This window comes from Schistocerca serialis, chromosome 10 (genome assembly GCF_023864345.2).
Source record: "Schistocerca serialis cubense isolate TAMUIC-IGC-003099 chromosome 10, iqSchSeri2.2, whole genome shotgun sequence".
In the NCBI taxonomy this organism is placed as follows: domain Eukaryota; kingdom Metazoa; phylum Arthropoda; class Insecta; order Orthoptera; family Acrididae; genus Schistocerca; species Schistocerca serialis.
The window spans coordinates 116,677,043-116,690,365 of NC_064647.1; the positions used below are offsets into that span (position 1 = coordinate 116,677,043).

The 13,323-nt window shown below is 40.3% G+C and overlaps 1 protein-coding gene across 1 annotated transcript in view; it reads left to right on the plus strand.

Annotated features, from left to right (window-relative positions):
• LOC126424585 (pecanex-like protein 1) overlaps window positions 1-13,323 on the plus strand; it is a 273,094-nt gene that overhangs the window by 216,296 nt on the left and 43,475 nt on the right. Inside the window, exons 27-29 of the mRNA XM_050087327.1 lie at window positions 771-946; window positions 6,493-6,640; window positions 11,370-11,521. Of these exons, the coding sequence (XP_049943284.1) occupies window positions 771-946; window positions 6,493-6,640; window positions 11,370-11,521 (476 nt within the window). The remainder of the gene's footprint in view (window positions 1-770; window positions 947-6,492; window positions 6,641-11,369; window positions 11,522-13,323) is intronic.

The following is a 13,323-nucleotide window of genomic DNA, read 5'->3' on the forward strand; positions in this document are numbered from 1 at the left end:
AAAGCAGAGGGGCGCCACCCCCACCCCACCCAAAATAAATAAATAAATAAAATAAAATGTTGCCAGACCCTCCTGTAATTAACGGATGTCCTGTAACTTTCTGATGACACTTTAATTTTTAATTTGTACTTCTGTATACCATTTCTTTTATGTGACTTTGTTTTCTTACTTTTTCTCACCTCTCATTCTGTTGCTCAAAGATATGCTCCTTCGGGTGTTGTTTGTTCTGATGGAGAGTCCAACATTCACTTGCATGGAGAAGAGCTGGTTTTGATAAGACATTGGGAAAACGTTGGTAATTTTTGTTATATGGGCATTAGGCCATGGTTTGGGGGGGGGGGGGGGGGGGGTGTCGAAGATATCTCCAGCACTAGGAGATGAAATGCTAGGCACGAAAACGTGCATAATCCCCATGTAACAAGACTCGCTAAGGTGTAAGTACATGCCATGAAAGCCTAAGGCTATGAAATCTGATATGTTTTTCATTTATTTGCCTGTTTTTTAGTATTCCATTAGAAATAAATGTCTTGTAATAAATTGCCAGAATTTGACTGGGTAATGCACATTGTATTTTTAAATTAATGCCTTCATTACCCATTCATGCCTGTCTTGGGTGGTTTGGCATTGTGAAGCCATGATACTAAGAATACTGCATTAAATTATAGTGGCAGCACACCTGTGTACTTGTAGCGAGATGCTCGCAGTAATAGACATGTAGGTTGTCTTTGATATCCAGATTTGTTCAGTGTTTGTGTACGGCACACTTTTAGGAAGCAGAGATTGCAAGAAAAGCTAGCAGCAGCGGTGCCGAGGCATCCAGTTCGGAGACACTGCTGGCGCAGTTGTCGGATCGAGGGCGTGACTCGACGTTGGTGTCCCTGTGCTTCGCGTTGAGTCTGCTCGGGAGACGAACACTCGGGGCTGCCTCGCATAACACTGTCTCCAGGTATTTGATGCATTCAGGTATTTCTGTGTGTCTGTTGACATGTGTAATGGATAGTCGTAATGTTTTAATTATCACTAAAAAAAGAAAAAGAAAATCAAACTGCGGACACAAAAGTCTTTCTCTACATATTCACTCTTCTGTGCGACAAATTTTTCCCGATAGTAGATGACACTGGGGAGGCTTTGGTTATGTAAATCAGCATTTTGGCTGATCAGGAAACATCCTGCCTGGAAAATCACCTAGTTGTGCTGGAGATTACTGCCATGCAGTGGTTTCTTTATCTGAGTCATTGTGTGCCATGTCAGGAGAATACAAGGCTGGAGCAAAATTGGCAACCCAAAGAGGCAGCATGTCTGACAGTGTACTTTGTGTAATGAGTTGAGGCATTGCCATGGTGCAAAAATCCTCCAGTTTCCTGTGATCCTGTATACTGTCAGACTCCCTTAATCTTGCCAGGAGATTGTGGTAGCATGTTCCTGTTGTGGTGTACTTGTTACAGACATCAGATTGAACATAATCTGTTAATGCCAGATTATGACTGTCACAAAAAAATAGTCTACATCACATAGCTCGATGATGGCTGGATCTTCGCCTGTAGCGATTAGGTGGTTAAAGGAGCTATCTGAATTGTCCTGACATTTCTGCAACATTAGTTTTGGTGCTTTGGTTCTTCTTTTGAGTGGGCGAAAGTAGCAGGCAGTGACCTTTGTTGTGTAAAGAATATTGTGCAAGGTGTTGAAAACTGATTTTTGTATTTTCCACTATCATTTTCCACTATCACCTTGATTGTGATTTGCCAGTCTCAGAGCACCTGGAACTCCACTTCTCTTGAAAATTTCAGTTTCTTCACAAAGAGTTGCACTGCCATTCCATCTTTCATTGTTCAAACTTATTTAATCACACTTGAAGCATATGTGCCTCCAAACCACTGCCTCTTATAAAGGTGCATTGTTGTCCTACACATTTACCGTATCGGGCCGAATTGTTATGGCCTTGCTCCCCGTCAAATACAGAAAATGAATTGCCGCACGATAGTCCACTTTATCAGTGGCCTGTGCCATTTGGTTTTCACTCCTGGAGCAGTGTGTTGCGATACTTAGGGCTAGGGAATCTGATATGTACCAGGAATGCAGACATTTGCATGGAAACAAACAAAAAATTAATCACATGAGTTTAGTTTTTTGAGATCATAATTAAAACTTTGGCTACGTACGACTACTGTAGAACATTGTTGTATTAGTTGAACATTCTTTGTTGCATGTAATCACATGTAAACAGTCACCATTACACACTGCTCACATTGAATGCCACTGTTCTGTTGAGTAATGTCTGTAATCTGACCTTTCAACAAACAGGAAAAAGTTGTTTTGTGAACTTGTATATTGTGGTAATTTGTGTCGTTTTTTCCCCACTTTGACATGGCAAGCAGTTTTATTTTTATTCTTGCTCATACTACCCACGTTAATGTAGTCAATTTCTTTTTATTTATTTACTTTTGTGGTCTTTTATTTCCAGCAATTCCTCTTCCTTTAATCCTGGAGGGCTGAACGGAAGGCCTCTCCAGTTTGTCTGATGAACCAGTTTCAGGCTCTGTCTCAGGCTGATACTGATCTTCGGCCTGACATGGCTGCTTGTCCTGTTCCAGAGGTTGCCCCTCAGTCTGCAAGATCCGGGCGGTCGCAGAGGGTGGGCTTACTGGTAGTTGGGAGCTCCAACGTCAGGCGTGTAATGGGGCCCCTTAGGGATATGGCAGCAAGAGAGGGGAAGAAAACCGATGTGCACTCCGTGTGCGTACCGGGGGGAGCCATTCCAGATGTGGAAAGGGTCCTTCCGGATGCCATGAAGGGTACAGGGTGCACCCATCTGCAGGTGGTCGTTTATGTCAGCACCAATGATGTGTGTTGCTATGGATCCGAGGAAATCCTCTCTGGCTTCCGGCGGCTATCTGATTTGGTGAAGACTGCCAGTCTCGCTAGCGGGATGAAAGCAGAGCTCACCATCTGCAGCATCGTCAACAGGACTGGCTGCGGACCTTTGGTACAGAGCCGAGTGGAGGGTCTGAATCAGAGCTGAGATGGTTCTGCGACCGTGTGGGCTGCAGATTCCTCGACTTGCGCCATAGGGTGGTGGGGTTTCGGGTTCCGCTGGATAGGTCAGGAGTCCACTACACGCAACAAGCGGCTACACGGGTAGCAGGGGTTGTGTGGCGTGGGCTGGGCGGTTTTTTAGGTTAGATGGCCTTGGGCAAGTACAGAAAGGGCAACAGCCTCAACGGGTGCAGGGCAAAGTCAGGACATGTGGGGACCAAGCAGCAATCGGTATTGTAATTGTAAACTGTCGAAGCTGCGTTGCTAAAGTACCGGAACTTCAAGCGCTGATAGAAAGCACCGAAGCCGAAATCGTTATAGGTACAGAAAGCTGGTTGAAGCCAGAGATAAATTCTGCCGAAATTTTTACAAAGGTACAGACGGTGTTTAGAAAGGATAGATTGCATGCAACCGGTGGTGGAGTGTTCGTCGCTGTTAGTATTAGTTTATCCTGTAGTGAAATAGAAGTGGATAGTTCCTGTGAATTATTATGGGTGGAGGTTACACTCAACAACCGAGCTAGGTTAATAATTGGCTCCTTTTACCGACCTCCCAACTCAGCAGCATTAGTGGCAGAACAACTGAGAGAAAATTTGGAATACATTTCACATAAATTTTCTCAGCATGTTATAGTCTTAGGTGGAGATTTCAATTTACCAGATATAGACTGGGACACTCAGATGTTTAGGACGGGTGGTAGGGACAGAGCATCGAGTGACATTACACTGAGTGCACTATCCGAAAATTACCTCGAGCAATTAAACAGAGAACCGACTTGGACCTACTGATAACAAACAGACCCGAACTTTTCGACTCTGTATGTACAGAACAGGAAATCAGTGATCATAAGGCCGTTGCAGCATCCCTGGATATGGAAATTAGTAGGAATATAAAAAAAGGGAGGAAGGTTTATCTGTTTAGCAAGAGTAATAGAAGGCAGATTTCAGACTACCTAACAGATCAAAACGAAAATTTCTGTTCCGACACTGACAATGTTGAGTGTTTATGGAAAAAGTTCAAGGCAATCGTAAAATGCGTTTTAGACAGCTACGTGCCGAGTAAAACTGTGAGGGACAGGAAAAACCCACCGTGGTACAACAACAAAGTTAGGAAACTACTGCGAAAGCAAAGAGAGCTTCACTCTAAGTTTAAACGCAGCCAAAACCTCTCAGACAAACAGAAGCTAAACGATGTCAAAGTTAGCGTAAGGAGGGCTATGCGTGAAGCGTTCAGTGAATTCGAAAGTAAAATTCTATGTACCGACTTGACAGAAAATCCTAGGAAGTTCTGGTCTTACATTAAATCAGTAAGTGGCTCGAAACAGCATATCCAGACACTCCGGGATGATGATGGCATTGAAACAGAGGATGACACGCGTTAAGCTGAAATACTAAAAACCTTTTTCCAAAGCTGTTTCACAGAGGAAGACCGCACTGCAGTTCCTTCTCTAAATCGTCGCACAAACGAAAAAATGGCTGACATCGAAATAAGTGTCCAAGGAATAGAAAAGCAACTGGAATCACTCAACAGAGGAAAGTCCACTGGACCTGACGGGATACCAATTCGATTCTACACAGAGTACGCGAAAGAACTTGCCCCCCTTCTAACAGTCGTGTACCGCAAGTCTCTAGAGGAACGGAAGGTTCCAAATGATTGGAAAAGAGCACAGGTAGTCCCAGTCTTCAAGAAGGGTCGTCGAGCAGATGCGCAAAACTATAGACCTATATCTCTGACGTCGATCTGTTGTAGAATTTTAGAACATGTTTTTTGCTCGAGTATCATGTCGTTTTTGGAAACCCAGAATCGACTATGTAGGAATCAACATGGATTCCGGAAACAGCGATCGTGTGAGACCTAACTCACTTTATTTGTTCATGAGACCCAGAAAATATTAGATACAGGCTCCCAGGTAGATGCTATTTTTCTTGACTTCTGGAAGGCGTTCGATACGGTTCCGCACTGTCGCCTGATAAACAAAGTAAGAGCCTATGGAATATCAGACCAGCTGTGTGGCTGGATTGAAGAGTTTTTAGCAAACAGAACACAGCATGTTGTTATCAATGGAGAGACGTCTACAAACGTTAAAGTAACCTCTGGCGTGCCACAGGGGAGTGTTATGGGACCATTGCTTTTCACAATATATATAAATGACCTAGTAGATAGTGTTGGAAATCCCATGCGGCTTTTTGCGGATGATGCTGTAGTATACAGAGAAGTTGCAGCATTAGAAAATTGTAGCGAAATGCAGGAAGGTCTGCAGCGGATAGGCACTTGGTGCAGGGAGTGGCAACTGACCCTTAACATAGACAAATGTAATGTGTTGCGAGTACATAGAAAGAAGGATCCTTTATTGTATGATTATATGATAACGGAACAAACACTGGTAGCAGTGACTTCTGTAAAATATCTGGGAGTATGCGTGCGGAACGATTTGAAGTGGAATGATCATATAAAATTAATTGTTGGTAAGGTGGGTACCAGGTTGAGATTCATTGGGAGAGCCCTTAGAAAATGTAGTCCATCAACAAAGAAGGTGGCTTACAAAACACTCGTTCGACCTATACTTGAGTATTGCTCATCAGTGTGGGATCCGTACCAGATCGGTTTGACGGAGGAGATAGAGAAGATCCAAAGAAGAGCGGCGCGTTTCATCACAGGGTTATTTGGTAACCGTGATAGCGTTACGGAGATGTTTAATAAACTCAAGTGGCAGACTCTGCAAGAGAGGCGCTCTGCATCGCGGTGTAGCTTGCTCGCCAGGTTTTGAGAGGGTGCGTTTCTGGATGAGGTATCGAGTATATTGCTTCCCCCTACTTATCCCTCCCGAGGAGATCACGAATGTAAAATTAGAGAGATTAGAGCGCGCACGGAGGCTTTCAGACAGTCATTCTTCCCGCGAACCATACGCGACTGGAACAGGAGAGGGAGGTAATGACAGTGGCATGTAAAGTGCCCTCCGCCACACACCGTTGGGTGGCTTGCGGAGTATAAATGTAGATGTAGATGTAGATCCCCATTTCCAAAGCCATTCCATCATGTAATTTGTGTTTCAGTTCAGCTGCAAATAATACAATCACATTTATCTAATGTAGGGAAAGAAACTACATGAACAAATTTCTTGTGTTTTTGAATTTGCAAACTGGTTAAGTATGCTGTTGTTTCAAGGTTGGAATTTTTGTACGTCCTGAAACTGTTTTATTTGAGGTACTTTACTTTTTTGTTCAGGTATTGTAACTGGATGTATTTAATTTGGCAAAATGACTTGCAGTTCTGAGATATCAAGTGAGAGAGAATTTAGTGCATGTGTGGGTGTGTGTTATAGAGTTAACACTGGACATTTTTCTTAGCATGTGGTTTTTATACAGTACCCACAATCATTTCAATTATAGGTGTCTGGCTAAAATTGTGTTCTATACTATGAAAGATTCCTGTAAAATGACAAGTTTTTGTGATTTGCAGTGTGGAGTTCTTCTTGTACGGCCTGCACGCACTTTTCAAAGGAGACTTCCGGATAACATCTGTGAGGGATGAGTGGATATTCTCAGACATGGAGCTCCTGAGGAAGGTAGTGGCACCTGGAGTGCGGATGTCCCTGAAGCTTCACCAGGTAAACACGTATCTCTAGTACAGTTGCTGTGAGAATCCCTTTGCTTTTGTGGCAGCATCTACATCTAAGTTTGTAGGTAAATTCTGGTAGAATGTAAATCCTTTTGAATTAAAGGAGACTACCTGCCAAGTAGCAGAAGCATTGAATCAGTGACAGGCGCACACAAAAAGAAAGAAAACTTGCTAGCTTTTGGAGTAATCCTTTTTTGAGATACAAATGCACACAGAAAAAGTGCACACACTTAGCCAAATGGCCACCTTCTTGGATGCTGACTTCCACCTCTGATGGCTCCATCCACACCTCTGTCTACATTAAACCCACTAACCGACAACTGTCCAGAATGCTGATAGTCCACGAAGGCCTTCACAGACAGGCTCTACCCCCAGAACCTAGTTTGCAAACATCTTTCCTCAGCCATATCCTCACACACCCCCAGTCCTCCTACCACCCCAAGAATCATCCACAAACGATCACCCTCCTTGTCACACAATATCATCATCTTCTGGAACAGCTGAACCGTGTCCTTCATCAGGGCTTCAATTCTCTCTCATTGTGTCCTAAAATAAGGGACATTCTTCCCGAGATCCATCCCACCCGCTCCGAAAGCAGTGTTCTGGCACTCATCCGATGTACAGAACGTCCTAGTCCATACCTATATCACCCTTACTCCTAACCTCTCTCCGTGGATCCATATCCTTTTGGAAGACTGAGGTGCAAGACCTGCCCAGTACACTCACCCAGCACTTAGTGCTCCAGTCCTGTTGCAGGCTTATCCTGCTCTATCGGAGGCTGGCCCATTTGTGGAAGCATATAGAAACACTACACAGCTCTTTATGTCAGTATGATTAGCAATTTGCTGTCAACCAAGATGAATGGCCACTATCAAACTGTTGGCAAGAACAAAGTTGACCACCTGGTGTCACAATATGCAGCTGATCGTAACATGCCAGGGTGTAAGGACTGACACTCAACAAAGAATCTTACTGTTCCTGCTACTGAACAATAATACTGCAGCAATTAAACATATACAAGAGGAAAAAGGATAAATAAAATCGAAGTTGAAAAGGAAATGCGCCGTTTACAACAACAAAACACACTGCATACCCGAGCATCTGCCAACAACAAACTGTGTCAAAGGCTTTAGGAGGAAGTCCATGTAATACTTCATAACAACAAACTGCTTCTGATGAGCATGACGCCACTACTATTTACATTAGGTTTGTTTGAGCAGTTACCAGTGAACTCGTGCACATGTGCAGTCGAGTCACATATGAGCAGTACCTTTTCCCACATCTGGCTACTTGATGTGTGGCTGTTGTATGTACTAACAGTAGTAACAAGCAGCCAGATGCTACCCAGAAAAGTTTCTAGTGTGCGTGCCCAAGCTGCCAGATTTGTGTGTGTGCAGAGCAGTCTGGGTTGTCATGGGGATGGGGTAGTCTGCATGATTTATGTGTACATTTAGTTATTTTGCTGTCTCCTCTTTGTTTATGGCTCTCACGTCAAATGAAAACAAAATTGATTTCTGTGGCTGGCAGCTGTCAAGTGAATTAAACCAAATAAGGCTAAAATATGTTATCAGTTTCAGTTTTGTGATTTTATTATATTTTCATGTTTTTGGCAGTCGATTATTAATCGTCTTGCAGAACAGTGAAGTCATTTTTGTTGGTTTGCTAAAGAAATTTGGATTTTACTAATCTTTTCCACTGAGGCAATCAATTTATTCTACACTATTGGCTGGTATCAGCTGTTTGTGAATTTCAAGTGCACGTTTTCGTCTTCTGGCATGTATGGCATTATTCCGTAATAAAGAACCAAACATGAGGTAATACAGTACTGTTCGTTTAAGAAAACTTAGATCCGGAAAAACCACTCTGAGAGGATTAATACCAGGTTGGTGCCTACTTCATTATGAATATGGACATACAAATGTGCACTTTAAGCCAAATTATGCATTCTAATATGGTTTATGAGATTCCAATGCTCTTGGAGTATCCTCTGATGTCGTGTTTCCTTTATGATGTAATATAAGACCTCTTGAGGCTTTATGCGTGCAAACATATGGGCTTCCTACATCATCGTTGGTGCACACGTGTGGAATGTCTGTTTTCTGGTGCTCTCTAGCAACTGCTGAAATGTACCTAGATCTAACAGGTCATGGTGAAATATTGTGAATGATGGTTTAAATAGCATTACTTTCAAAGTAAATATCCTTTTACGCAAGATGAATTATGTTATGTGTGAGAATCTGTGATGACTTTCTTAAATCTCAGAGCGTTTGGTGCTCATTTCAAACTTCAGTTTTCGAGGACCAGCCACATAGAAGAATTTTGGACCCAGAAGACCAGACATTATATCATTATTTAAAATATTATTGGCACATTTGCGTGATGTATCTTAAAGGTGTAACACACCCAAAAAAAGACCATTATTATATATGAAAGATTATTAAATTTCGAGACCAGTATTATATTTGAAAGCTAGCTTTTCTTGTTGATACACTATGTTTATTAATTTAAACCATCAGCTTTTCATATTTGTGTATTCGTGCTACTTAACAGTGATGTTACTGTAGATTGCCTACATCGTGTGCCCTATGCTCTGAATATCTGCTGTCATCAGCTAGCAAGATCACGTAATATGAGCCATCATTCTTTTATAAAATTGCAACGCAATCTTGATTTCAGTGCTATGGAAACTAATGTGCAGTGTTTGGTGGAATTATATTCTAAAGTGCTGGAAAGCTCTGAGCCGGTGTGTGAAACCTTAACCGTTCAAATGATTGATAAGTTTTACTGTCCTGAGAGAAAGTAAACTGTCATTTAACATGAAGGTACTGTATTTTCCCCAGTGGTAAAGTCTATTATTAATTATTCTTCTTCACTTAATATTGATTCTTAAAACTTTGTAAGTGGGCTTTACGAGATTGTCAGCATCTATCTTCAAGCATCTGCAAGTTCAGATTTTGTAGCATGTCGATGATGCTCTCACAAGAGTTGAGCAACTTTGTGATTATTCATGCTACCCCATTTCTATATACATTCAATCTGCTCTGTTGGTCCTGTTTGGAACGCATCCCTTGACTAGGTACTTCTCAGCTCCAGTTAAGGTAGTGAGCATTGCTGTCTGACCGTGGAAGTTTGCTGTTAACAGAATTAATTTTATTGACAATGAGAAGGAGAAAGCAGTGACAGCACAGAGAGATAAGAAGATGGAATATGCAAGCAAATTGTTAAAGCTGAGCAGATTGATGCTTTATAAATTATGTTAGGATGAAACGGTGCTGAGATGAGTGAAAGTGGAAGTATTTACCGCAAAGAAAAGAAAAGGCAACAAAGTGCACAAAGTAAATATTCAATTGACGATATGGATAAATGTGTTATTAGGCAGAAATATCTCTGATGTTACAAACAATACTAGGAAATGCCAACCTTGGGAGAATTTCACAGCTTATTTTCTACAGAACTGGACTTCAAAGCTAGCAAAGAAATTCCGTCACGAGAATAAGGAGGGGTATCACAGAATGTACTGAATGGTGATGTGGTTCAAGGCACTGTATAGCCATTTGTCCCGATAGGCATCCATCCGAGTGATTCAGTCAGTTGCATTTAGCCATCAACTATTAAAAACATCGCAGTCTGTGAAACAGATATGTAAGGTCAGAAGTTAGTATACTTTGTGGGTGGTTGGTTCAATCCTAGATGAAAGCAATTTTTTTTCCTTTTTTTCTTTATTTTTGCACTACTTTTTTATTTTGAAAACAGCGGATAACTGCCAATGTTATGTTGCTTATAAATTAAATTACAAATAAAAAAGTGATTTCATGTGTAATACACAGGAAGGCTCATTCAAATTTATTTATTATGGTACAATTATAATTTTTAGAGTCATAGGAACATTGATAACAAATTGTTCTTCCACCATTAACATTACATGAAAGATACCGTGGTACAGAGGCATTAAACTTTCAAAACAAATTATGGGGAAAATTACATCGCTAACATTCTGCAATATTGACTTTTGTGTATTAATTTTGGGGCTATAAACCAGCTTCTGACGTAAATTCAGCAGTCTTCTCCCTTACTTTTAGTCAGATAAACCATCATATTTTGATGCTGACAAAAATGATGAAATAAAATTATTGTACGACAGGCATCGAACAATAATGTACAGCATAGTGTGGTGTAACCTTATGTGTCATAATACCTTCATGCAGTTATTGATTTCTCTGTTGGACTACTCTGACTTTGTTCTAATTGTTGCAATATTCAAAATTGCTACACAATGTTACTGAGAATAATTTGTGATACTGCTATTGAGTCAACAATTCATATATTCTTTTTGTTATTATGCACATGAACTGTTATACATGTCAACCAGTGTATTTTATATATAGTCCGTATATGTATTTCTTACCACTTATCTGAAGATGGTGATTTTGAAATGACAGGTATATTGAAAAATTATTCATGATCGGGACCTTCCTACATATCAATGAGCGCTTGATCTGTGTACTGTGTGGTGTGAACACTTCACATATGATATGACAATCAATCAAGATGGTTAAAATGTAAAAAGTGTTTTGTTTATAATCATTTATGTGTAGAGATTAATTTTTTGACTGGGCAAATTAGGTCAGTCTAAGATCTGGTATCTGACCACTATAATTTTGCTGTTTTCATGAAACAGCTGTTTCCGGGGTTGAAATTAAACTTGCCTGTGTTTGCAGGACCACTTCATGGCCCCAGATGAGTACGAAGAGCCTGCTGCTTTGTACGAGGCCATCTCCCAGCATGAGGAGAAGCTTGTAATCTCTCACGAGGGTGACCCTGTCTGGCGGAATGCCGTCCTGTCGGGAACTCCTTCACTCCTAGCTCTCAGGTATCCATCTGAGATGCTATTCGCAAACAGCCCTCAAGAATTTTGCTGCAGTGTCATGAGGAAAATTAGTCTGTTGTAATTGTTTGTTCCCATCTCTAACTTACTACAGTTAAAAAGTGTTTTTCACCAGACACATTTAGTTTTCATTTACAAACCATCTTCAGTAGTCACTCTGTAAATATTGGACTGGATACATAATAAGTTTCTACATTTTCCTGTTTATAGATTTCAAAAAGTTTTTCTTCATAAATTCAGTGTATAATTTACTAATGGTGTTTATTCATCTTTCTTACATCTTGTGAAGTTGACAGCTTTTTCCCTTGTTGTTTGAAGTGGTTAAAGTCAAATGCTGTCAACTTGAGAACAAGTAAAACAGATGAGTAAACACCGTAAGTAGATTATACCCCCAATTTATAAAGAAGAGAAACGGTTTTTAATCTGTAAGTAGCAAAATGTAGAAACATTATGTATCAAATACTACATTTACAGAATGACTACTGAAGATTGTTTGTAGTTAAAACCAAAATGCATCTGGTAAATTACACTCTTTAATTTATGCTTAAGATGAGTAAAAACAATAATAATTGATATGTAACAGCTATTGCAACAGACTGTTATGCAAACAAAGAAAATAATTCTGGTTTTGAGTGTAATGTTAAATGTACATAACACTTCAATAGTTGTGATGTGTAAGGTTTTACAAGTAGTCTTAACAGAAGGCGTATTTCAGGGTGTCCAGCCAGATTGGTGATTCTGTTGTCCTGCACAGAATTCCTGCAAAATCCTTTAAAATATGATTTAAAGGAGAAGTTGGTGTTGGAAAAATGGCCTTCATGCAGAAAAATCAAATAGTGTACAACTTTGCTTTCAGTGACATTTGCTTGACATTGATCTTTCTACAATTGGGTTGTTCTCCATATATTCACAGTCAGAAGTTTACAAGATTAAAAACTAATTTTGCTATAATACTATTTTTAGTTGTGAAACATTTCTCTTATTCTTATTAATTACACGCGACTTCAGTGCCATCTGTGTAGGTATGCTATCTTACTTGCCAGGTATTCGTAGGAGCTGCAGATGTGTGACGCTTTATGCAAGTGGCCCGCTCAACTTGAATTATGAAATTAACTATCTCAGAATGAAAATGCTCCTGAGAAAAATCACAAAATTGCAGAGAGACAGAATGTGTGCCCATCACTTACCTTCACGAGATGTGTGTTGCTACTGGAACTTTCCCTTAATGACCCAGGTTGATTGGAGTGAAAAAATGTTGAACCAGTTTATTTTAACAAATATAAACATTTAAATACTTTCTGAAAATTAAGCAATTCCTTAGCAATACAAAAAAATACTATGACTGGGACAATTGTGTGGCCTTTTAACATCTGCCTCTCCATTGTTAAATTAGAATTGACAGCACTTAACCTTTTCGAGCACTTCTTTAATTAAAAAATATTGAATGTGAACAATTGTTGAGACAGTTAACATCTCCTGGCACAGAACTCGGGCAGAGTAGACCAGATATGAAACCATTTTAAAACTGAGCAATTCCTTAACACATTCAGGGTGTGTGCACCCTGGGACAACTGGGTAATCCGGGAAAAACTGGGGAATTTTTTCATCCAGGAGAAAAGCAGGAAAAACCTGGGAATTTTTCAGAATTCTGGGAATTTTTCATTATTCTACTTCTCAGTTAAATTTTTGTAATTTTCATTGCTGTTAACTCACACTCTAACAAAGAATTTGATTTTAGCCCACTACTGCAGAATAATACCGCAACAATAAAACATAAATTAGAGAAA